General features: G+C 38.5%; 4 protein-coding genes and 1 non-coding gene across 5 annotated transcripts; 3 read left to right on the top strand and 2 right to left on the bottom strand.

Moving 5' to 3' along the window:
* Nucleotides 1-340: 340 nt before the first annotated feature.
* On the bottom strand, nucleotides 341-3,423 carry LOC147862880 (pentatricopeptide repeat-containing protein At2g33680-like). The gene is made up of 2 exons (XM_087321838.1): nucleotides 3,281-3,423; nucleotides 341-3,135 (listed from the first exon to the last, which is right to left on the bottom strand). Exons 1-2 carry the CDS (start codon nucleotides 3,383-3,385, stop codon nucleotides 1,024-1,026), a joined length of 2,217 nt encoding a protein of 738 aa, XP_087177964.1. The 5' UTR covers nucleotides 3,386-3,423; the 3' UTR covers nucleotides 341-1,023.
* Nucleotides 3,424-5,502: 2,079 nt separating this feature from the next.
* TRNAP-UGG (transfer RNA proline (anticodon UGG)) lies at nucleotides 5,503-5,574 on the top strand. Its single transcript has one exon. It is a non-coding gene; the product is annotated as a tRNA-Pro (tRNA).
* A 1,102-nt stretch (nucleotides 5,575-6,676) lies between these two features.
* Nucleotides 6,677-8,392, bottom strand: LOC147862882 (pentatricopeptide repeat-containing protein At2g13600-like). The gene has a single exon (XM_087321156.1). The coding sequence runs from the start codon at nucleotides 8,390-8,392 to the stop codon at nucleotides 6,677-6,679; it is 1,716 nt and encodes a 571-aa protein (XP_087177282.1).
* Nucleotides 8,393-9,465: 1,073 nt separating this feature from the next.
* LOC147862883 (pentatricopeptide repeat-containing protein At2g33680-like) lies at nucleotides 9,466-12,285 on the top strand. The gene is made up of 2 exons (XM_087321157.1): nucleotides 9,466-9,629; nucleotides 9,712-12,285. Exons 1-2 carry the CDS (start codon nucleotides 9,597-9,599, stop codon nucleotides 12,283-12,285), a joined length of 2,607 nt encoding a protein of 868 aa, XP_087177283.1. The 5' UTR covers nucleotides 9,466-9,596.
* A 7,220-nt stretch (nucleotides 12,286-19,505) lies between these two features.
* Nucleotides 19,506-22,652, top strand: LOC147862884 (phosphatidylinositol 4-kinase gamma 4-like). Its single transcript, XM_087321042.1, has 2 exons — nucleotides 19,506-21,724; nucleotides 21,885-22,652. Exons 1-2 carry the CDS (start codon nucleotides 20,117-20,119, stop codon nucleotides 22,257-22,259), a joined length of 1,983 nt encoding a protein of 660 aa, XP_087177168.1. The 5' UTR covers nucleotides 19,506-20,116; the 3' UTR covers nucleotides 22,260-22,652.
* The last annotated feature ends 247 nt before the right edge of the window (nucleotides 22,653-22,899 follow it).

Genomic DNA, 22,899 nt, shown 5'->3' on the forward strand with positions numbered 1-22,899 from the left:
CACACGTATGCTAATGTGGACACCTAAAAGTTATATTGCAAAATCATGACTATCAACACTCATTTTGAAGTTTTCCAAGTTTAGTTTAACTTGTTTCACATTGATGCTCATGAATCCTTGAACTTCTACCAAACAACTGAAGGTTTCATGATGATAATACTAGATGAAACATTCTATGATGATAATGTTGCTCCTTGATGACATGTTTGATCCATTTTAAGTTTCTTCATAATAAAAACATTCTCTGCTGCTTGACCATTTTTACGCCATCACAACTCTGTTATGTATGCTCACTTTGCGTAGTTGACATAGAGGTGTTTATAGGATCTTACAGTGTTCATTGAGAACAATTTTCATTTTGTGAAATTTAACCAAATATGGCATTTCATGGAGAAATGGAATTGAGCTTTCTCTCAAGATACTCAAATACAAGGTTAGCAATACGTTTCACGAGGACTTCATGTTGAATGGTGTGCCATAGGTGGGTTGAGAGTTTCCTGAATTTCCTTCTTCCACAAGAACTATCATGAGGCCACACATTTCTAAGCTTCCTATTTCCTCTCAGTTTGCACACATTTTTTCTTCAATGCGAAGATGAGCAAAAGTACCATCATCAAAGGGGGTTTTTGTAACATTCCTTGGTTCAAAGGAATCTCAATGCATTAGAATCTTACACCAACAGTTTCTCCGTTAAGATTGAATTTAGGAGCTTTGCGATCTGCCACATTTTGTAAAGTTTGTTACCTTGGCCACACTTTGACTAGGCAACTAGATCTCCTTCATGGCAAACCGCTTACCTTTCAATGCATGTATGCCTTCATAGAACTTACACCATTGTACTGACAAGGCCGACATGGAATATCTTCTTTGAATTATACACCCCTTAATCCAAGACTGAACAATGTCCTCGAGAACCACAGCATATTGCCATGTCACAGATATAGCTATAGAATTCCTCAAGACATTCTGCAGTGCAACTATTGTCTAATAGAACTGTTTGAACGAATGCCAACATTACAAGCTTCACATGTCTCCACTCCTGAGCACTGCAGCATATTGCAATCTAACCTTTTCAGCATCATCTTGCATCCCAACAGATATAAATATACTACTCATCAAGACATATGCTGCAGCACAACTACTGTCTAATTGAACTGTTTGATCAAATGCAAATATCGCAAGCTTCACATTTCCCCACTCTCGACAAGCACGCAGGAGCGCAAGCCAAACTACTGGATAATGTGAGCACGGCATTGCCCTAATCACCGAGAGTGCCTTATCAAAGTGCCCTGCATATCCAAAAGCAGCCACCATGCAAGTATGATGTTCTAGGTTTGGAATAATACCATACGCCCTAGTCAAATTCTCAAAATATGTTTGGGCATCATCAAGTCGACCTGAGTAATTGCAAGCACTTATCACACACAAAAAGGTAACCGCATTTGGAGAAAGGCCCTCATTACGCATCCGTGTGAAACAATCCATTGCTCTATGACCTCTGCCTTGTTGTGCATACCCTCCAATTAGTGCATTCCAAGAGACTACATCTCGCATAGGAAGCTCTTCTAGGGCTTGTTGCGCTTTTGCAAGAGCGCCACACTTGGCATACATATCCACCAAGGCAGTCCCAACCACAACATTCTTCTGTAAAAGACCTCGACTCACGATATCATCATGGATTTTTTCCCCTTTACTTATAGCTCCGGTGCTCGCACAAGCTCTCAATAAGCAAGAAAACGTGGTCTCATCTGGGGCGAGACCCTCTTGTTGCATCCATTCAAAACATTTCAATGCTTCATCACCTTGCCCATGCTGACTATACACTGAAATTAATGCATTCCAAGAAGCTACAACTCGAATGGGGAGCTGCTTTAGAACTTGCTTTGCTTTGGAAAGCATACCACATTTGGCATACATATCCACCAAAGCATTTCCAAGCACGATGTGATTCTTCAATAAAACCCTATTCACAATCTCATCATGGATTTGCTTGCCCTTACTCACAGCACCCACACTCCCACAAGCTTTCAAGAGAGAAATGAACGTGACAACATCTGGGGAGAATCCTTCACTTTGCATCTGTTCAAAGCAATTCAATGCCTCATGGCCTTGGCCCTGTTCGGCATACCCAGAAATTAGTGCAGACCAGGAGATAGCATTCCTGGCCGAAAGCTCTTCAAATGTTTTCTGTGCTTTGATAAGCTGTCCACATTTTGCATACATATCCACCAATGCAGTACCAATCACATTATCATTCTCTAAGAAGCCCATATTCATTATCTCATCATGAATTTCCTCCCCTTTAACTACAGCCCCTACACTCCCACAAGCTTTCAAGATGCAAATGAAAGTAACTCGATTTGGAAATACACCCTCACTTCGCATCCGCTCAAAACAATCCAATGCTTCATGAAACTGCCCTTGTTGGGCATATCCTGAAATCAAAGCATTCCAAGAGACTACGTTCCGACCCTGAAGCTCTTCAAGCACTTGTTGAGCTTGTGCAAGCATACCACATTTGGCATACATGTCTACCAAAGCTGTGCCGAGGACAATATCATTATCTAGAAATCCCCTATTCACAATCTCTTTATGAATTCGTTTACCTTCGACTATAGATCTTGAACTTCCACATGCTTTTAAGATACAAATGAATGTAACTGCATCAGGAGAGAGACCCTGCTTTTGCATTTTTTTGTAACAGATTAGAGCTTCTTGACCTTGTCCAGATTGAGCATATCCCGATATTATTGCATTCCAAGAGATGAGGTCACAGACAGGAAGTTCGTCAAGCACTTGTTGTGCTTTTGAAAGAACGCCACATTTTGCATACATATTGATCAAAGCACTAGCTAAATAAGGGCTCTTCTCAAGTAAACCTTTCTTCACAATATCAGCATGTAATTCAGTACCTTTGCAAAGATCCTTCCTTTGGGCACAAACCTTGAGTAATGACGCAAAAGTAATACCTTCATTGTTGATTTCCTTGAGCTTTCGCTCTTCATGTGTAGAGAGGAATAAGTTTTCTCTTCTCTTCAGCTCTTCAAGAACCCAAGAAGGATTGTACCACCCATCCATCCACAAAATCTCACAAGTGATTCTATGTCGGAAGTCCGGGGACGATCTAGAATTATACTGCATGAAAACAGCATAAATCATCTCTTTGTCACACCATACCATATCATCACATTCGTACCACACCGTACCATTGCATGAGATAACATTAATAACATACATACATACATGTATGCATGTATTGGTTAGCATAACCATACTTTACCTTGGAGCTCCTATTGTCATACCACAGTGAAGGATCCCCGAAGTAATCCTTCCATAAGAGACACATCCTTTCGGAGAATTCGCTTGATCTCCGCTGCCTCGCCATGGAAACATCCTTTCAAAGAAGCTATGCTAAGAAAACAGAGGACTCCCGAGCTTTTTCTTTATTCCCCGGGAAAACTCGCTCCTCTTGAATTTTACTTATTTCCCGAAATGCCCCTATAATTTAGTTATTTCCCCGGAATGCCCTTGGCCAGTGGCCAACCCCACTCAAGAGCAATTAAAATGTGCATATGTTATTCTGGTCACTTCATCCTCTTGTTCTCTCCCTTGCAAGGATTGATGAATGGTGTTCGGGATCATATTGACAATTGGGAGAGGGCATTTCGAGACATGGAGAAAAACTCTACTGTATTTCCAAAGTTTTTCTAGTTTCCCCCATCGTACATTTCAACTCTCAAAATGTTCAAGGCCAAACATATATATTCATCCATCTCTTTGTTCATTGAATCTAAAGTTGTATTCATGATAAGTGTGTTAGGCTGTAATAATCGGCCAGTCTCGAAATGCTCTAACTCACAACTTTACAAAGATGGTGTATTAAACAGTCGTACAAAAATGTTATGTTGCTCTCCTCTATAATGAGATCATGATCTCTATCCTTAACCAATAACCAATGTTAAGTGAAACATTTGGGCATAAAATAATTAGTAGGAGACATGCTTTGTGTTTCGACGGTTAAAAGAAATGCCTTTCAAAAACGTTTCAAAAAAGGATTTATCTTGTTTTCTTTGAGGTAAAAATTCCTCCATAAAGAGACCTCCTTTGATGAATTGTTGCACAAAAAGAATTGATTAATGTTTTAGATGCAACACGTTAAAACATATATGCACAACACAACTCTTCCCGCACATTGTCATCACAAGTAAAGCCGACAATGGATACATGCCAACATAAATTTCAATGTCTTTGACACCACACGCACTACTTATGTGGAGGTTTTGGTTGTTGACACACTTGCTCCATGTTGAAAATGGATGGACTTGCTTTATACTTGGACAATTACAACTTTTGCTTAGTCTCGCCCACAATAATCCCAACATCACTAGAAAGAAAACTGCTCCATCAGAACAGGTTGCATTGGGAAATTAATATGTACAACTTTGAAAGCAATAATACTAAGTAGATGTCCTTGAAACTCTCGTTGAGTCACAACATGACCTTTGATCCTAAGCCAAACATGAAAAAAAGAAAAGCAAAAGATTGTATAGCAGATGCCATTTCTAAGGGCATAAGAAATCCACCTACACTCTAGAGAATGTTTGATGATTGATCATTGGTCCTTGTCGTCAACAACTCATTTGTATGGTTCCGTTAAAATTTGGTGACCTCTTTTGAGGATGTTATTAGTTTGTGGATTATTTCCATGCTTTTCCTCATAAACCACTTTTTTAATGCATATTCTATCCCTTAAAAATATTTGTGGCCTATTTTGGGGATATTATCAATTTGTGTCCTATTTTTTATCATTCTCCTAGGAAAGGTACATACCTATTGAAAAGAAAATTACTTTACCAAAGTACCCTTCAAAACCTATATTTTTGTATGAAATGTAATTTTTGTTTGATTAAATGTGATCTAATCAAAATGATACACCAAATAACTCGTTCGATATGTTTCCTGCATATTGCCATGTTAATCGTTACTTTATTGCAAATTAAAGCAATCATCAAGCTATCCATTAAATGATAATGGAAATGATATGCATAATAGTTGTGATTCGAGTTTTCAAAATTTAACTCGCCATTTTGTTCAAAGAATCAATAGAATTGGCACAATCAAAACTAAAAGGCATCCTTGCAAGTGTCAAATGAAATCAAAAGGATTAATAATGGTGAATGGAACACATTTACACAACTATGATTTCAAGTGTGATCTTACATTAAATTCCATTAGTATTTGGGCAATTACCTATATGTAGAATTGACCACTTCTATGTAATGTTTTGCTCTATCCATTGCATCAACGAGTTGTGATGTGGGTTTTGGAGAAAGAAGTATTTGGAATTATTCAAATCATAATGTCATGTACGAAGTTTACCAAAATAACTAATTTACCGTAGCTAGGAAAAACAATCTACTAATTAAAAGATATAAGAAATCAATGTAGTAACTGGAAGAAAGTATTTAATAAATAAATTGTGCTAAAGTCTCTGAACACATCGGGCGTTTGGTCTAGTGGTATGATTCTCGCTTTGGGTGCGAGAGGCCGCGAGTTCGATTCTCGCAACGCCCCTACTTTTTGAGTTCTTTGCAGCTAAGAAAACCAGCGATGAATTTTTGGATTTCCCATTGAGACCACCAATTAGATATCAAAGATTTCGTGGTTTGTAGTCGATATTGTATCTAGAGCCAGATGGTTACCAGTTCCATTGATCTACTTGACGACAGATGGTTACCAGCTCCATTGATCTACTTGAAGACAGATGGTCACAAATTCCATTGATCTACCTTAAGAGGCAGAAGAGACTTTTAAAATTGATCATATATATTCAATGTTCTTATACACATATATGTGTTCAGGTCCCTACATACATACAAGGTAATTGTCAATTGATACAAACGATCAAGTGTATAGTCTTGGTAAGATAACATACACAGAATAATAGATTAGATAGCCCATAGACATGTCTACATATGCATATGTAGACCTATCTATTACCTTGCTAGATGACACTAGTTTTGTGCACACATCAAAGTCAAATGTTTTGCACCCTCAGTCTCATGACTCACATGCATATGTGACCTTTCTTCACCAAACCATTCCATCTTCCAGTAACATCATCTGTGAGTTCATCACATGTTAAATGAAATGGTATAGTAATGGCGGCAGCGATCTTCCCGCTCAATATCACGAACTTCATGTTTTGTTTTCAATGGCTAAGTGTTTAAGTCACATGGCTCCGAATTTAAAGAAGCTATTGTAACTTGACTCACTGTAGATGATATGGTGATGGTTATACATGATCATTTTCAAAGGCTAAGTTCCGAGTTTGGAAAAGTGATACTATCTCGAATCGCATTAGATGGAATGGTAACAACTATATGTGGTTGATATCGGTTTATATGTTTCCTCCAAACATTGTGTCAATCCAAAATCCTTGATAACAGAAACATGTGATTGATTGTCTTCTGGTATCAGAACATATGGTTCCCCAGTATGTTGGTGGTTTAAACCCAACAACTTCATATGTGATCGGCTGCCCACTGATGTTAGTTTCGATGTTTTCCCACAGTGTTGGTCCAAATCCCGGAAACTGGGCCGGTGAAGAACTCCCTATTATGGGTTAATGGGCAATACATTATTACATCAGTTTCTTTTGTCCACAATATATCTCTTAAACCATTACTATTTGTTTCACTTCTTTCTGGCCAACATAATTCAGTCTCATGACTTGAACTTTTTTGGCATCCTCTTGCATGCCAAGGGCTCCAAAAACGTTAGCCATCACAAGGCAAACTTCACCACAATTATCGTCATATAGCTGTATTGCTCGATCAAAAGTTAGTCTAGCAATCTTTACACTTCCCTGCCTTCTACAAGCATCCAATAATGCAAGCCAGAGATCAGAAGAATCCGACGATAACATAGTAGCTTCCTGAATAACTGCAATTGCCTTGTCAAATTGTCCACAGCATCCAAAAACCATCACCATGCAAGTATAATGCTCTAACTCTGGATTAACCCCATATATCTGGCTCATATTATCAAAAAGTATTTGAGCCTCATTGAAGAGACCTGACCGATAACATGCATTCAAAACACATAGCAATGTGGTCGAACTTGGAGAGAGACCCTCTATTTGCATCTCATCCAAGCAACTTAATGCTTCTTGAGCTCGACCTATCTCAGCATACCCTCCAATTAGTGCAGACCAAGAAACCACATTGTGAGCCGGAAGCTCTTCCAACACTAGCCATGCTTTTCTAAGCATACCACATTTAGCATACATATCCAGTAAGGCAGTGCCAAGCACTATATTACTTCTACTACCATTATTATTATTATCCCACAACAAGCCACTAGCCACAATCTCTTCATGAATTCTTTCACCCCTGTTGATGGCCCCTATACTCCCACATACCTTCAAGATGGTAATGAATGTTACTATGTCAGGTTCTAGACCCTTGATTCTCATCCTTTCAAAACAATTTAGAGCCTCGTGGCAGTGTTCGTTCTCCGCAAACCCAGCCATCACCACTGACCACGACACTACATTTTGGATCGGAAGCTCTTCCAATACTTTCTTTGCTTTTGTAAAAGATCCACATTTGACATACATATCAACCAAAGTATTGCCAAGCATGACATTATCCTCCTCCAGCAACATGCCTCTCTTAACAATCTCCTCCTGGATTTTTTCACCCTTTTCAATGCATCCCATAAAACTACAAGCCTTCAAGATGCAAATAAATGTGACCACATTTGGGGATATACCCTCAGTTTGCATTTGTTGAAAACAGTTCAATGCCCCATAACCTTGGCCTTGTTCAATATACCTAGAAATTATTGCATTCCAAGTGACCACACTCCGAACCCGGAGTTCTTCAAGAACTTGATGTGCTTTAACGAGCATCCCGCACTTTGCGTACATATCTACAAGGGCAGTGCCAAGCACGATATCATCATCCAACAAGTTTCTACTTATAAGACTATGATGGATTTCTTTACCTTTCTTCATATCTCCAATATTTCCACACGCTTTCAAGATGCAAATGAAAGTGACCCCATTTGGAAGAATTCCCTCATTTGGCATCCTTTCGAAGCTATGTACGGCTTCATGACTTAGGCTATGATGTGAATAGCCGGAAACCAAGGCATTCCAAGCAACTACACAAGGGTTAGTAAGCTGTTTAAGCACATTTTTTGCATGTGTAAGAACTCCACATCTAGAGAACATGTTGATTAAGCTGCTAGCAAGGTAAGGATTATTCTCTAGCAATCCTCTGTTCATGATATCTGAGTAGATGGTGGCTCCTTTGGCAATGTCTTTCTTCTTCGCACATTCCTTAAGCAGGGATGCTAATGCAAATCCTTCCTTGCGTTTCTTCATTATTACTTTCTGTTCTTCTTGCAAGGAGAATCCCCTGTTCCAATCCAACACGTAACTGTGAGGTGATTTTCCAGAAAGCAAAACGAATAGCAATCAATCTTTCATGCATATTATTTGAAACTATACCGTCAGACTTTTGAAATTTAAGGTATAAATGCCTTCGCATTTTTGTGTGTTTTAGATTTAGAATAAAAAACTTTCACATGTTTAGATGTATGTGTTAACAAAGGATTTTGTCGTGCTTTTTCAGGCTGCTTTTGGGATCCACAACATTACATCATGTGGTGTGTACCAATCGTAAAGGATTGGAAATGGCCAAGATGATCTGTAAATGGCAAAAATGCTATGTTACCCCGGCATTGACACTTACATGTAGAGATGAAATGTAAAGAACTATATATGATGAGCTCCCTTGGAGGCTTCATGAGAAACAATTGCTACTTAGTGTGAGTTGTGTGTTTTGTAATCGCACATCTAACAATCGTAAAATTGTGCCAATGTTGTTGCATGTTTAATTTCCCTTCCTTTTTCCCTTATCATCCAAGGGGGTGTTATTGCTGCCATTTATACCAACTAGGGACAAGATCGCCACTCTCAATGTGGTATGAAACACATGAGCCACAACTTTAATGACTCAAATCAATACATTTGATCTCTCTTTGACTCACACACACGTGCAATCCAATTCCTTTTTCTAATCTGTCAATCTTAATTACATTGCTAAGTGTATCGATGAAAGATTAAATTCTATTCAAATTTAATGTTGCAATCAACATTTTTGCAATCCAACCAAAATCACAGATACTAACATCATCAAGGATTGTTGTTCAACCTTGGTTTGTGCATGTCTTGGTAGAATTGTACATGGATGATGATGCAAGGAGACAAATGGTTAGTTACCATAATGAAGAGACACAATCTTCGTCTCATAAAAGAAGGCTTCCTTCTAGTCAAGTCAAGTCAAGTCAAAAGATGGTAAACACTAATGTGCACAATTTAGGGCATGTAATGTCCGCACCAAAAAACCCAACTATCGTGAGGTTTCCTTTCTTGACCTCGCGCCTCTTCACAAGGTCAATTTCATATAATGTTATGTCTTGATGTTGATTTCAACACGTTGATGTCAGGACAAGGTCAATGTGATGATGATGGTAATGTCAACATGGAGACAAGGGAAACTAAATAACTGCCCCTGTGGAAGGATATGGCGAGACTACTTCAGGAATCCCTCAGTGAGGTAAGACAGAAACTGCTATTTTGTGACTGATAGGCAGAGAGGGATTGCTTATTTGTTTGTTTGTTTGATTTTAACCGCGCAGAGTAGCTCTCTATATCCATACAGAGCTGAACAGAGTGACATCAGCACATTTGACCTGAAGAAAGAGCATAACAGTGTATCACGCCAGACTGAAACTATACGTCATGACAGGGAAGATTTTAGGTTTAAGAATTTACTCAAGGCTTGTGTTAAGAGCAAAGACCTTCATCAAGGTATCAGAGTACATGATGAGCTGTTAAGATGTGGATTACTTGAAAACAACCCTTCTCTAGCCACTGCTTTGATCAATATGTATGCAAAATGCGGTGACCTTGCAAAAGCGCAACAATCGCTTGAAGAGATTCCAGAGCCCAACGTTGTCTCATGGAATGCATTGATTTCAGGGTATCTTCAACATGGGCGATCTCACAAAGCACTATGTTGCTTCAAAAGAATGCAAATTCAATGTCTTTTTCCAAATATAGTGACCCTGACATGTATTTTGAAGGCTTGTGGAATGGCTAAAGCCATTGGAAATGGCAAACGAATTCATGGAGATATCCTTAATAGACATTTTTTTGGAAATGATATTGTGCTTGGAAATGCATTGGTGGATATGTATGCCAAATGTGGTATGCTCAGAAAAGCACAACAAGTGATCGATGAGCTACCGATTCGGACTATAGTTTCTTGGTCATCGGTTATTGCTGGATATACGCATGCTGGGGAAGGCCATGAAGCATTGAATTGTTTTGAAAGAATGCAAATTGAGGGCCTTTCTCCAGATGCAATCATTCTCACAAGCATCTTAAAAGCATGTGGCCAAACAGAATCCATAGATAAGGGCAAACAAATTCATGATGAGATTGTTGGTAGAGGCTTATTGAAGAAGGATGTTGCGCTTGGGAATGCTTTGGTGGATATGTACGGAAAATGTGGGATGCTAGAAAAAGCGCAAAAAGTGTTTGCAGAACTTCCGGCTCGAGACACAATATCTTGGAATGCATTGATTTCAGGGTATGCCAGACAAGGCCAAGTTCATGAAGCACTAGAATGTTTAGAAAAGATGCAAAAGGAGGGATTCTCTCCAGATGCAGTCACCTTGGTTTTGGTCTCAAAGGCATGTGGCAACTCTGGAGCTATTGATAAAGGCAAACAAATTCATGATAAGATCGTGAAGAGAGACTTACTAAAGTCTAATCCTGTGCTTGGCACAGCTTTGATTGATATGTATGTCAAATGTGGCTTGCTTTCAAAAGCACGTGAGTTATTTGAAGAGATTCCCACCCGAAATTTGGTCACTTGGAATACACTTCTTTCCGGTCTTGTCCAACATGGACAAGATTATGAAGCACTAAACTGTTTCCAGGAGATGCAAAATGAGGGCCTCTGTCCAAATCTCACCACTTTTACTTGGATTGTGAAGGCATGTGGTAACACACGAGCCATAGATAAGGGTAAATATATTCATGATGATATTATAAGTCGAGGTTTGTTTGCAGAGCAAGACATTTCGCTTGCCACTGCATTAGTAGATATGTATGCCAAACATGGTTTGCTTGAGAAATCGAAAGAGATGGCCAAAGCACTTTCCTTTCGAAATGTAGTCTTTTGGAATGCACTAATCGCAGGGTATACCAACGCGGGACGAGGCTTCGAAGCACTCGAATTTTTTGACCAGATGCAAAATGAGGGACTGTCTCCAAGTATTGCCACTTTTACTTATGTTTTAAGAGCCTGTGGAAGTGAGGGAGCTATAAAGAAAGGCATAAAAATCCACAATGAGATCCAAACCCAGGGCTTTCTCGAGAAAGATATCGTGCTTGGCAATGCTCTGGTGGATATGTATGCTAAATGTGGGATGCTCAGTAATGCAAGAAAAGTACTCAAAGATCTTCGTCTTCGTGATGTGGTCTCATGGTCTACTCTAATCAAAAGTTATGCCGAACACGAGCAAGGCCATGAAGCATTTGAGTGTTATGAGCAAATGCGAAGAGATGGCGTCTTTCCAAATACTGTTACTTTCACTGGCATCTTGGAGGCTTGTGGAGGCACTGGAGCCATAGACAAGGGCATACAAATTCATGGAGAGATTGTTAGCCTAGGCTTGCTTGAGAAAGATATTGCTCTTGGCACTGCCTTGGTGGATATGTATGCGAAATGTGGCGCCCTTGTAAAAGCTGAACAAGTACTTGAAGAGCTTCCAATCCGAAATGTAGTATCTTGGTCAGCCATAATGGCTGGGTATTCCCATCAAGGACAAGGTCATAATGCACTGATTTGTCTAGAAAGGATGCGAGGAGAAGGCTTCTCTCCAGATGATGTGGCATACTTATGTGTTCTAACTGCATGCAGTCACTCTGGACTTTTGTGGCATGCACAATGTGTATTTGGAGATATGACTGAAACATATGGAATTTCTCCAAAGATTGAGCATCTTACGTGCATGATGGTGGCACTAGGAAGTGCTGGCCATTTTGAAGAGGCACTTGCAGTGATACGGGAGGGGCCAGCAGTAGAAAATCTCGCAGTTTGGCTTGCATTGTTGGGTGCTTGTCGAAAACGTGGAAATATGGTGCTTGGTATATCGGCTTTCAATGGGGCCATACAAACCAATACTAATTTTGATGGCTAGGTTTATGTTCTTTTGGATGGATCATAAAAAGCAAACAAGCTCTTGACTTGTAAATCACTGGTTGGGAATTCAAATCCCACACAATCGCAATACATAGTGGGATCATAGGACTTGGGAAAATACCATGAGATCAAAACCTGAAAACATTGAATGAACTTAATGGATAAGTTCCTAGGTAGTGCTGGGGGGGCCAAGGCTCATAAAACCTCCCCCCCTTCTTTAACCCAATCAAAAAAAGAGATTTTCAAAGGTATTATTGAATACATGGACTGGTTTCTATGTGTGTGTGTGTGTGTCTGTATATCCCAGACAGCAAGGAATATAGAAACCATCTGAAAAGTCCTTGGCATGAAGGATGCAAGCAATCATGTAAACAGAAAGGAGATTTTAAGGGAATTTGTATTATAGAAACCATTATTATGATTATGTGAAAAGAATGTATATTGTGATAGGAGGCTTGCAATGCCAAAATATGAATATCAAGGAGTAAGATAAAGTTCAAGGATCAAGATGCAAACGTATGGTTTGATCTTTGTCCAAATCCTTGTGATCAAGATACAAAAATCAAAATGAACATGTGTATAATAATATCCAAGACCTTTGAGTAAATGAAAATATGGCCATTCTTGTTGAGTCTCTATTTCTAGTTATCTATGTGAGTTGGAAGGGCTATAGCTATTTTGATTTTACCCATTGGTGCTGAATGTGAATTGTATCTTTTTCCTGTATTATGACAAAACCCCAATCGTAAGCGGTAAGAGTGTTTACAAATGTGCCACATGGCCAAACTTTGTTGTATTAGCATACTATATGATCCTGATCCTTATCGGAGATTCAAAGCTCTCACTGTCAAATCCCCATTTGAATTGTGTTTTTATGCCATTGATCATAAATTATTCTCAGAACATTTGATATAGTATGAAACACAATATGAGCCTTGAATGAAAAGAACACCCAAAACAAGACATTTCTTGAAAACCAAAATGTAATATAGTTTCCTATTCCATTAAGGTTTTTTCCATGCCAATATATTGCTGCTTAGATTACATGAGTCTTACGCATTGATGTATTTGTAAATTAAGTAAGTTTTTTAGTTAAACCCTCGTATTAGAGGTAATGTGAAAGATGTTGCTTAGAATTTCAAAAATATCAATAGATAGCTCTAGTAAAAAAAAATATTCATTCTCAATCAACTATGTATTAATTGAATATGTCATTGTGTTTGGCATGATACTTGTAATGAGGACACCTGCTAGCATGTTCATTAGCATGATTTGTGCTAAGCTTATGATGGTGATTATGCCCTTGTTTATTGATGAGGAGAGATAGAAAAATGATAGAGAAGAGAAGAGGAAAAGAAAAGATAACTTCAATATACTATTAGGAAAACAATACAATCTTCTTGAACCCTAAAAAGAACAACCCCACCAAATAACTACGTTAATCTCAATGACACTAGTAAATAATAGTCTTTCCTTCTTCTCTCTTTCTTTTACTAAGACTCCTTTCACTTCTTCTAGCCTTCTTATTCCTCCTCCTCCAATTGCTAAGAATACCCTCCTATTTATAGGTTTTAGTTGTGTTATTCTTGCTTTTTTCTTTTCTTTTTACATATCCTCGAGTTTATGTGAGGCGTTTTTTTATATCACTATTTCTGTTTTGTCATGTCAAAATTTTTATACAAGAAAACTCTCTTTGTCAACTTTCTTACGAATCTCTTCTTTTGAAATTTGGATATGAGATGAAGAAGTTATGAGCTTTTTTCTCTGCATTGTTTTTTTGCCTTCTTCTGCATCTTTTTTTCTTACTTTTTCTACTTTTGAAAAACGCCTCTAACTTTAGATCCCTTCAATTTCCTTCGCTCTTGAACTTTTCATATTGTGCTTTATTCTTATACACCTTAGCATCCAATGTATTTGCCACGGTCTTTTCTTACGAGCAAAAATTGACTTCACATTTATCATGTAAAAATCAACACAATAACTAGTTGAAATAATATTATTATGAGCAAAATCAATTAGTTCTAGATTAGTGTCTAAACATCAATGGGTTACAATGAGATGCAAATAGCAGCCTTAATAACCTTATTTTCAAATGGTAAACTATTTTATGCATTGACCATTGAGGTTATTTCTCTACAAGCTACACTTTTGATAGAGCCTTGATAGAAAGGAGGGCGTATATTTGATATTTTCCCATGACGAAACAATACCCCGTGCATATATGAGTTTGACAAATGACCAATTAGGGATGGAAAAAGGATAAGACACGCATGTGTTGACTTACAAGAGGACAATGACGACCTTTTATGAGTGTGGATCAACAAATGTGGGTAGGACATACCAAGGAACAAGTGGAGAAATTGGTTTCTTGTTTAATCCCCAAATTTTGAATTTTCTCTAATTGGGGGAGCATATGAATAACACCTTGTCCATCATTGATGATGGCATTGATTTCATTGCCTCCAGTTACATTTACGTGTTTGTGCACACGGCTTGTGATTTCATTTTACTGGTTGGGGAATTTTTGTGTCCATGTGTGTGCAACTTCTCACTTTGTCCACCATTGATTCCATTGATCTTATCGCTTCCATTTACATTCACATGTGTGTGCACATTACTTAAGATTTCATTTTACCGTTTGGGAAAATTTATGTGTTCATGTGTATGCAACTTCTCATTTATATAGGAGTGTGCCAATGATTAACTAAGAGGAATATATTACATGTGAAGTTAAAGTAACTAGCACATTAATTGAAATATTCCTCAAACGTTTATTGCAACTTCACAAGAAACCTTTAGATGACATTGAAATAATGTGCTTTTTATCAATAAAATATGAATAGATCCCCACAAGGTGACCACTAGTTAAAAATGGTTGTAACGAGCACCATAAAGATAGGATGCATTAATAAAGTTGTTGAGGTGATATAAAGAAAGCGAAAATGTAGCTATGACTAGGAACAATCATAACGCGATGAAATTTACAACACTCGGAAATTTAGGCCAATCTTAGGATAATCTCAGTATAATGGCAATTTAAAGTCTAGTAGATTATGTCCCTAAACTTAGTTGTGGGTATTTTCTATCTATGATGACTCATGAGAAAAACATTTGTCGTGCAACACATGGCAAAAACAATAGATTAAGTAATATGCTAAAATATTTTTACTAGAATTGTACAAATATTATTTATTGTTTCTATGCCACCTATTTTTAGATGAGGTAGGTTTTGGTTACCTTGTTAACCAATCAAACAAAACCAAATGTTTGTTCAACTTTGGTGTGACATAGATTGTGATATATTATATGTTTGAAGCTTTTGATGGCTAAGAGAATTTTATCGTAAAGTTATATGTTTTATGTTGTTTAAGGGGTTTATCATCGAGCAGCAATAGGTAACTTTGAGAGCACAAAACGGTTCTAGAATATTAAATGAAGAGTTTGCCATGAAAATCCTTTAATAATCCAAAGAATGCATTCGTTATCAAAAGACTTTTAATAATTCTAGGAATGCATTCATACTTTATAGAATACTACCCATATTAATGACTTGATGCGGCGAAGACTGATGGGTGGATCTTACTCTTGAGTCCAAAAAGTTCTTACAAATAAGCACACTTAGAAAGTGTATTGACATACGATGGTTAACCTTGCAAACTTAATTGTGTTTACGTGAACATGCCTCAGTAATTGGAAAGGTAGAAGTGTTCCCATGGAATGTAGCTTGATTATAATTGAGTTAGTTATCTATCTTTATTTCACCTTCAAAGTACATTATTTAGTCCTCTCTCTCTCTCCCTCTCTCAAATGATGACTCTCCATGGCTCGCCGCTATAAGACATTTTCAAACCTCAAGATTTAAGGACAAAACATAGTGAGCCTTGAGGTTTCAAAATGTTTGACCTATGTGTTAGATGCTAATAAGTGAACTACAAAGTTTTTTAGCACGGAAAATCGATTTGCAAATTTCAAATTCGTCCATGAATTTCACACTATACCACCATGTTTGGCATGCTATTAACAATCGGCAACGGTTCGGTTTAGTTTGGTTTGAGAGTGTCAAACTCAAATAGTTAAAAAAATAACCAAACCAAACCACGAAACCATTTGAACCAAAACCGTTACCAAAAATCCAAATTGTTAAACTGTTAAACCATTAAAACCGTGGTTTCACGGCTCGCTTTTGGTTTTCAAGTTAGAGCAAAATTCAAAAATTCAAATCTCAATTTTAATATTTAATGTTTTTTCAATATTTCAAAAATTTAAAGATGCTTCCTAAAATGTTAGAATTAGGCTTACAAATGAAAATGTTGTTCCAAAAAATATTTAAGAAAATAATCAAGTGGCAACCCTCAACTACGGTTTCAAACTGTTTTAAGTTTAAACCAAGCCAAACCTTCGACCCCAAACCGAACCGTTTTAACCGTTAAACCGCGGTTTTGTTTGGTTCGAATTGAACCATTGCAGATTGCTACATGCTATGTATCTCTCTTTTGCTTCTTCTCATTGCAAGTTGTGTAAAACTATTTCTTTCCTTGGAATTAACTTGAAATGGAAAGCATGAGGTCTTGGCAAGATAGAACATGTGTTTCGTTATTACATTGACCACACATATATGTATATCATACATGATCTATGAGTTCCGTTTTGATTATTAGTCATTTTAATTTCATGAGAGCTAGGATAATAAAATAATAAGGCCATCACAATGTGCATTCCCATGAGTAAATCAAGGTTCTTTGTTCATTTACATGGTGATTAGTTCTTTTCAATGGCAAATTTTGCAAAAGAATGGTGTTATGATTACACACATAAGCATATTAGAAGGAGTCAAGACAAGATTGGGGTTGTGTTATGTTGGACTTAGTATGGGATGCGCCCACAACCCACAATATTGATGTCAAGGCTGAAGACTAGTAATCACCATTAGATCAACAACGCAAGTGTGTATAGAATAGAAATGGTGACTCGTGAGTTGTGCACACATGGATTAACACTCTTGAGATCCATGTCCAAAGCATACACATCAATATGATGGCACACCAAAGGTAGTCCAACAACAATGGGCCCATTCTAGCCTTTAATCTACATAATAAATTGCATTATGTCTTATTTGTTTAATCTATTTGAAGAATGTAAACGGTTTACCCCAACAATCTCTACGAAATGTCCGCTAAATTTGAAGACAAAAAGAGCACAAATGTTGTCATCCTCAAGACATATATAAGACGCACCTTCGAATAACATTTCAAACTAAGCATTTCAAAACAATATGTAGATTTGTTGTAAGAGAGATGCATTTTGTAGAGCTAAAAAAATGTACACACGGGGCCGAAATCTCAGACTTTCTAGGCCCATGATTGGATCACAAATTTCTTTATACTGTAGATGACAAAATTCTAGGGATACATATTCACGTTGTATTCTCATATTTAGAAAAGGTCTAGTTCATATGAGATAGACTAAAAAAATCAAGTTGCACCATATCTCCCACGCATGCATCATACATATATAATACTAAGAGTAAGTTCTAACCACATGTTGTAAGGGGAGATTTTTGAATGCGGTCCCATTCGCGAGTCCTTGCTTGAGGAGAGTAGGCTATTTTGGCATCGACTTCAACAAAACTTGGACTTGTTCTATTAAATATACAAAACCACTAAAGAGCACGTACACGCACACGCACATACACTTCCATGTATAAAATTGTTTTTCGTGACGCATTATAATTTATGGATATCACATGCACGAACCCTCAATTTGAGGTGAATACCTACAACGAATTGTTACAAATTCATAGTAATGTTCCAACGAAAAAAGCCTTAATATCTTTAAAGGGGTCTAAGGCTTGGTCGGTTCATCCATAGTTTGAGGTGAATACCTACAACAAATTGTTACAAATTCATAGTCATGTTCCAACAAAAAAAGCCTTAATATCTTTAAAGGGGTCTAAGGCTTGGTCGGCTCATCCATAGTTTGAGGTGAATACCTACAACGAATTGTTACAATTCCATAATCATGTTCCAACAAAAAAAAAGCCTTTAATATTTTTGGAGGGGTCTAAGGCTTGGTCGGCTCATCCATAGTCTGGCAGCAGGCAATGGACACCACCTACTATCCTAAAGTCACATGTATATACATCTCCGAAGGAGGACATACGTTGGTCCCAACGTGCATATGCTTGTGAAGTACATACATGCAAAGATAACAATTTCAAGGTGGGACACGATGATAACACACATACACATAAGCATACATATATGCACGCACGCACACACACACACACACACATACATAAGCATACATACATAAGCATACATACATATATGCACACACACACACACACACACACACACACACACACACACACACACCCATACCCATACCCATACCCATACCCATACCCATACCCATACACATACACATACACATACACATACACATACACATACACATACACATACACATACACATACACGTGTCTATTATGACACAAATCCATGCACATACACATACACAATACACATAGTCGTACTCGTACGTAGAAATATATACACGCATACAAGAAACAACGCGTTGTTTCTTGTACGTTCCAAAGACACATACGCATACGCATACGCATACTGGTATAGAAATATATACGCATACAAGAAAGCATTATTTGTCGTACGTTTGGGGGGGAGGGGGAGGGCGTTATCCATGGGCACGAAGAGCGGTTTTGGTTTTTTGCGGGGGAGAGAGCGGTTTCCGTCCGGTGGGTGGTATTGGGGTGGGTGGTTTTAGCGTTAGGAAAAGAGAGAGAGAGAGAGAGAGACGTGGGGAGGAATGTTTGAATGCACATTCTCTCTCTAGGAAGCTTCTGGACACTTCCCCTGCCTCCTGCCTTTCACCCCCCTGCCTCCTTCTCTCTCTCTCTCTCTCTCTCAGAACGGGTCCTTGACACGTCATCCTCTCCACGTCATCAACGTCCTTCTCTCATCTCTCTGATTCTTCTTCTTCTTTCTTCTTCTTCATCCTCTCTGTCTCAGAGCTCTCTGATTGATTCTGTGTTTCTCTTCATCTCTCTCTGTCTCTGTCTCTGTCTCTGTCTTTGATCCCTCCACCCGCTTCTTGCATCCACCTCTTCTTCGCTGTTCCTGGAGCGCCTCTGCAGAGATGCATTCGCTTCTCTGAGATAGATAGACAGCCAGAGAGAGAGAGAGAGAGAGAGAGAGAGAGAGAGAGAGAGAGAGAGAGAGAGAGAGAGAGAGTTCCTCTAGCTTTCTCAGAGCTGTCCGATTCCAACAAATCGAAGTTCGACATTGGCTCGACTCAACCAATTGTCACTTTGACGGTAACCAAATCCGATCAAAATGGTAAAGCTGCGAGTATCTATAGAGTTTGCCCTGTAACAATAACCCGGAAGCCCTGAAACCCTAACCGTACACCTGAAACCCCATTATCTCTGCAATCAGAGTCAGAGAAAGTCAATTGAATGACTGGATTGATCGAGTGATTAGCAAAAATATCAGAGCAGTCAAGTTCGATCCGGGATAGAATTCGGACGGGCGGATCTGTAGACCAAACGGGTCTGATCCAACTAATTAAACCCGTGAAGAAATCACATTCTTTCTAAGAGGCATTGAAAGACATCCATCCAAAAAATTGAAATTTGCTAACAAAGTTTTCAATCAATCAAATCCATTAGCTATTTCAAAGAACAGTCATTGGGAGTTTTCTGATTGCAGGGATCATTGGTCAGATCGGTTTATCAAATCGATCTGGTCTGATCCATTTTCACCTCTGTGTACATAAAAGCTCTTTCTTTCTCATAGAAAGTTCCAGGCACAATGGCTGCATCAGGGATCCTTTTAAATCCTTCTCCTTTAGAAGATTTCGATGCAGTCGCAGCCCGGCACAATGCAATTTCATCGACCCTGAAGCCTATACAAGTGTTGATTGCGACTTTAGGGGAACAATCATCTATGGTTCCTCTAGAAGTATCAAAGTATGATACTGTAGCTTCCATCAAGATAAGAATTCAAGCTCACCGAGGATTCTTTACTGATCGGCAGAGACTTGTCTATGCGGGTAAGGAGCTCACGGAAGATGATAAGAAGCTTCGAGACTATGGAGTAAACAATGGTGATGTATTGCACTTGGTATTACGCATGTCTGACCTTGTTTCTCTCACTATTAGAAGTGCTAATGGGAGCTCCTTTGTTTATAAAGTCATGCAAAAAGAGAATGTGAAAGAACTTGGTAAAATGCTTTCCTTAGATCAGGGGGAAGGATCATCCTTGTCCCTTAGCCTGCATGTGAATGCAATACTCAAAGGGGAGAATGTTGAGGACCTTACTGACATAAAGGAGGTTATTCTCAAAGGGGAGACTCTTCTATGCCTCAGAGTGATTAAGCCAAATGTGAGGTCAACTTCATTTGGCCGAGGTGAGGTGGAGCTTCTGGTTACCTCGAATATCAGTAGTAGTGTACTAAGCTTAGATAAGTTGCCTGATACTAGTCTGAAGGTAAGAAACTCAAATATTGATAATAATTTGGTTTTTGAAGATAGGTTGCCTGATACTATTTCAAAGGCAGATATCTTGTCTCAGAGAATAGCAAAGGTGGGGAAGTTATATGAATCTATCTCACTTGCGCAAAAAAAGGTCTCAATAACGAGTAAAGAAGGGCATCATAGCTCAATTAGCCAGAAAGGAAGCTTATTCTGTCAACATCCTTCCTTCAAGAGCCATCCAAAGCTCTTAGTACCCAAGTATCCTATCTCGTTCGAGCTTTCTCCTCTTGTTCGAGAACTTGTAGACCATTGCAAGATGGGCTTGTATGCTGGATATTCTCCCAAGCTCACCCCGGAAGGTTCTGGAGGTGTTTATATGATGAAAGATGAGAGTGGTTTGCGCAATGTGGCAGTGTTTAAGCCTTTGGATGAAGAGCCCATGGCTGTAAATAATCCTCGGGGCTTCTTTCCATCCGATAGTGTAAAGAATGGAATTCTCAAAGAAGGGTTGAAGAAGGGAACAAGGAGTGGAGAGGGAGCCTTAAGAGAGGTAGGGGCTTATATACTCGATCATCCGATGTCAGGTCCTCGAGCGCGAACAAGGGAAGATGTGGCTAGGCGTGCAGTGGAAGGATTTGCTGGTGTTCCTCCAACTGTTATGGCAAAATGCTATCATGAGGCATTTCATTATGCCTCTTTTGATGATCATGTGCACCTTAAGGCAGGGAAGATGGGTTCCCTTCAGAAGTTTGTTGATGCATTAAGTAGCTGTGAAGACATGGGATCCTCGAAGTTCTCGATGGCGGAGGTTCACAAGATCACAGTTCTTGATATGAGGCTAGCAAATACTGACCGAAATGGAGGCAATATTCTTGTTTGTAAGGGATCCGATGGATTGTTGAAACTCGTTCCTATCGATCATGGCTATTGTTTACCGGAACAAGTAAGCATTTTATCTTGTTTCCATTGGATTCATATTATGATTTTTTTTTGTGAGGTTAGGTTCCATCTCAGCTTGTTTTCTTAATTTGCTAGAGATATTATTTGGACTTGCTTTTTCGTATCGTGGGTCATGATTGACAAAGCCTTGTTGTCTTGTGTAGTTTGAAGAATGCACGTTCGAATGGCTCTATTGGCCCCAAGCACAGAAACCTTATGGACCTTCTGCTGTGGAGTACATCAAATCCCTTAATGCCGATGAAGACATTGAACTCCTCCAGAGTTGTGGGTGGAATCTCCGGCCTCAATCGGCTCGTGTTCTGAGGATCTCCACAATGCTCCTCCAGAAAGGTGCTTTAGCTGGTTTAACACCATTTGAAATCGGCTCTATTATGTCCCGCGTTGAATCTCCGGATGTGAAGTCTCCTATCGAGCTCATTCTTGAAGAGGCTGAAGCCATGAATGTGAAAGAGAAAATCTTTCTCAATGTTGTCTCAGGCATGCTGGATAAGTATATTGCTTCTTTGAAGGAGCAGTGAATGCTCACAACAGAACTCTGTATAGGCTACCATAATAGTGTGTCCCGTAAATGGGGGTTTTCTCACTATTCATATTAATCCAAAGAGCTTTTGATGCTTTCTACCCCTTCATTATTATACAGAAGTAGGGGGGTACAACTTTCCATTGCTTCTAAGAAAGTTTAAAAGAATTGGATTGTGCATCAAGAGTTTAGAGAGATTTAGGTTCATTATTGACTTATCTATATCATTATATGACTATATCCTGATTCGTAACATAATCCACTTTTATAGGTCAGACTTCCGACCAGTCGAAGTTTATCTGACCTCTTGGGTTATTACTATGGTTATCAGCGTATATATATTATATTTATGGAACTCATGCAAATAAGAAACTTGTCAAATTTAAAATCAGACTTGAATTTTTGTCTATAAGCAAACCCATTTGGGGCATGCATTTGAAGTGTTAAACTCATTGTGCAGCCTTTTTCACATGTACAAATGATGTTTCTACTTTTAGGATTTAATATTGATTATGCAATCTTCTTACGGGTCATGCAGTTGATTTAGTTTTCATGTGCTGTAAAAACCCACATCCAATAGAATGGAATCGGATGCTTAGAAAAGATAGATGGTTGACTTGGTTTTCAAATGCCCATGA

This window comes from Azolla caroliniana, unplaced genomic scaffold, assembly GCF_043228905.1.
Source record: "Azolla caroliniana isolate FFs.n. ecotype wild unplaced genomic scaffold, voAzoCaro1.0.p SCAF_6, whole genome shotgun sequence".
Classification (NCBI taxonomy): Eukaryota; Viridiplantae; Streptophyta; class Polypodiopsida; order Salviniales; family Salviniaceae; genus Azolla; species Azolla caroliniana.

Bases quoted from the DNA above. Each gene is read 5' to 3' on its own strand.
- LOC147862880 (XM_087321838.1), bottom strand. From the start codon at position 3,385: ATGGCGAGGCAGCGGAGATCAAGCGAATTCTCCGAAAGGATGTGTCTC. The intron at 3,136-3,280 runs GTAAAGTATGGT...GTTTTCATGCAG, and splicing joins ATGACAATAGGAGCTCCAAG to TATAATTCTAGATCGTCCCC.
- LOC147862882 (XM_087321156.1), bottom strand. From the start codon at position 8,392: ATGAAGAAACGCAAGGAAGGATTTGCATTAGCATCCCTGCTTAAGGAA.
- LOC147862883 (XM_087321157.1), top strand. From the start codon at position 9,597: ATGGCGAGACTACTTCAGGAATCCCTCAGTGAG. The intron at 9,630-9,711 runs GTAAGACAGAAA...TTAACCGCGCAG, and splicing joins TTCAGGAATCCCTCAGTGAG to AGTAGCTCTCTATATCCATA.
- LOC147862884 (XM_087321042.1), top strand. From the start codon at position 20,117: ATGGCTGCATCAGGGATCCTTTTAAATCCTTCTCCTTTAGAAGATTTC. The intron at 21,725-21,884 runs GTAAGCATTTTA...TGTCTTGTGTAG, and splicing joins GCTATTGTTTACCGGAACAA to TTTGAAGAATGCACGTTCGA.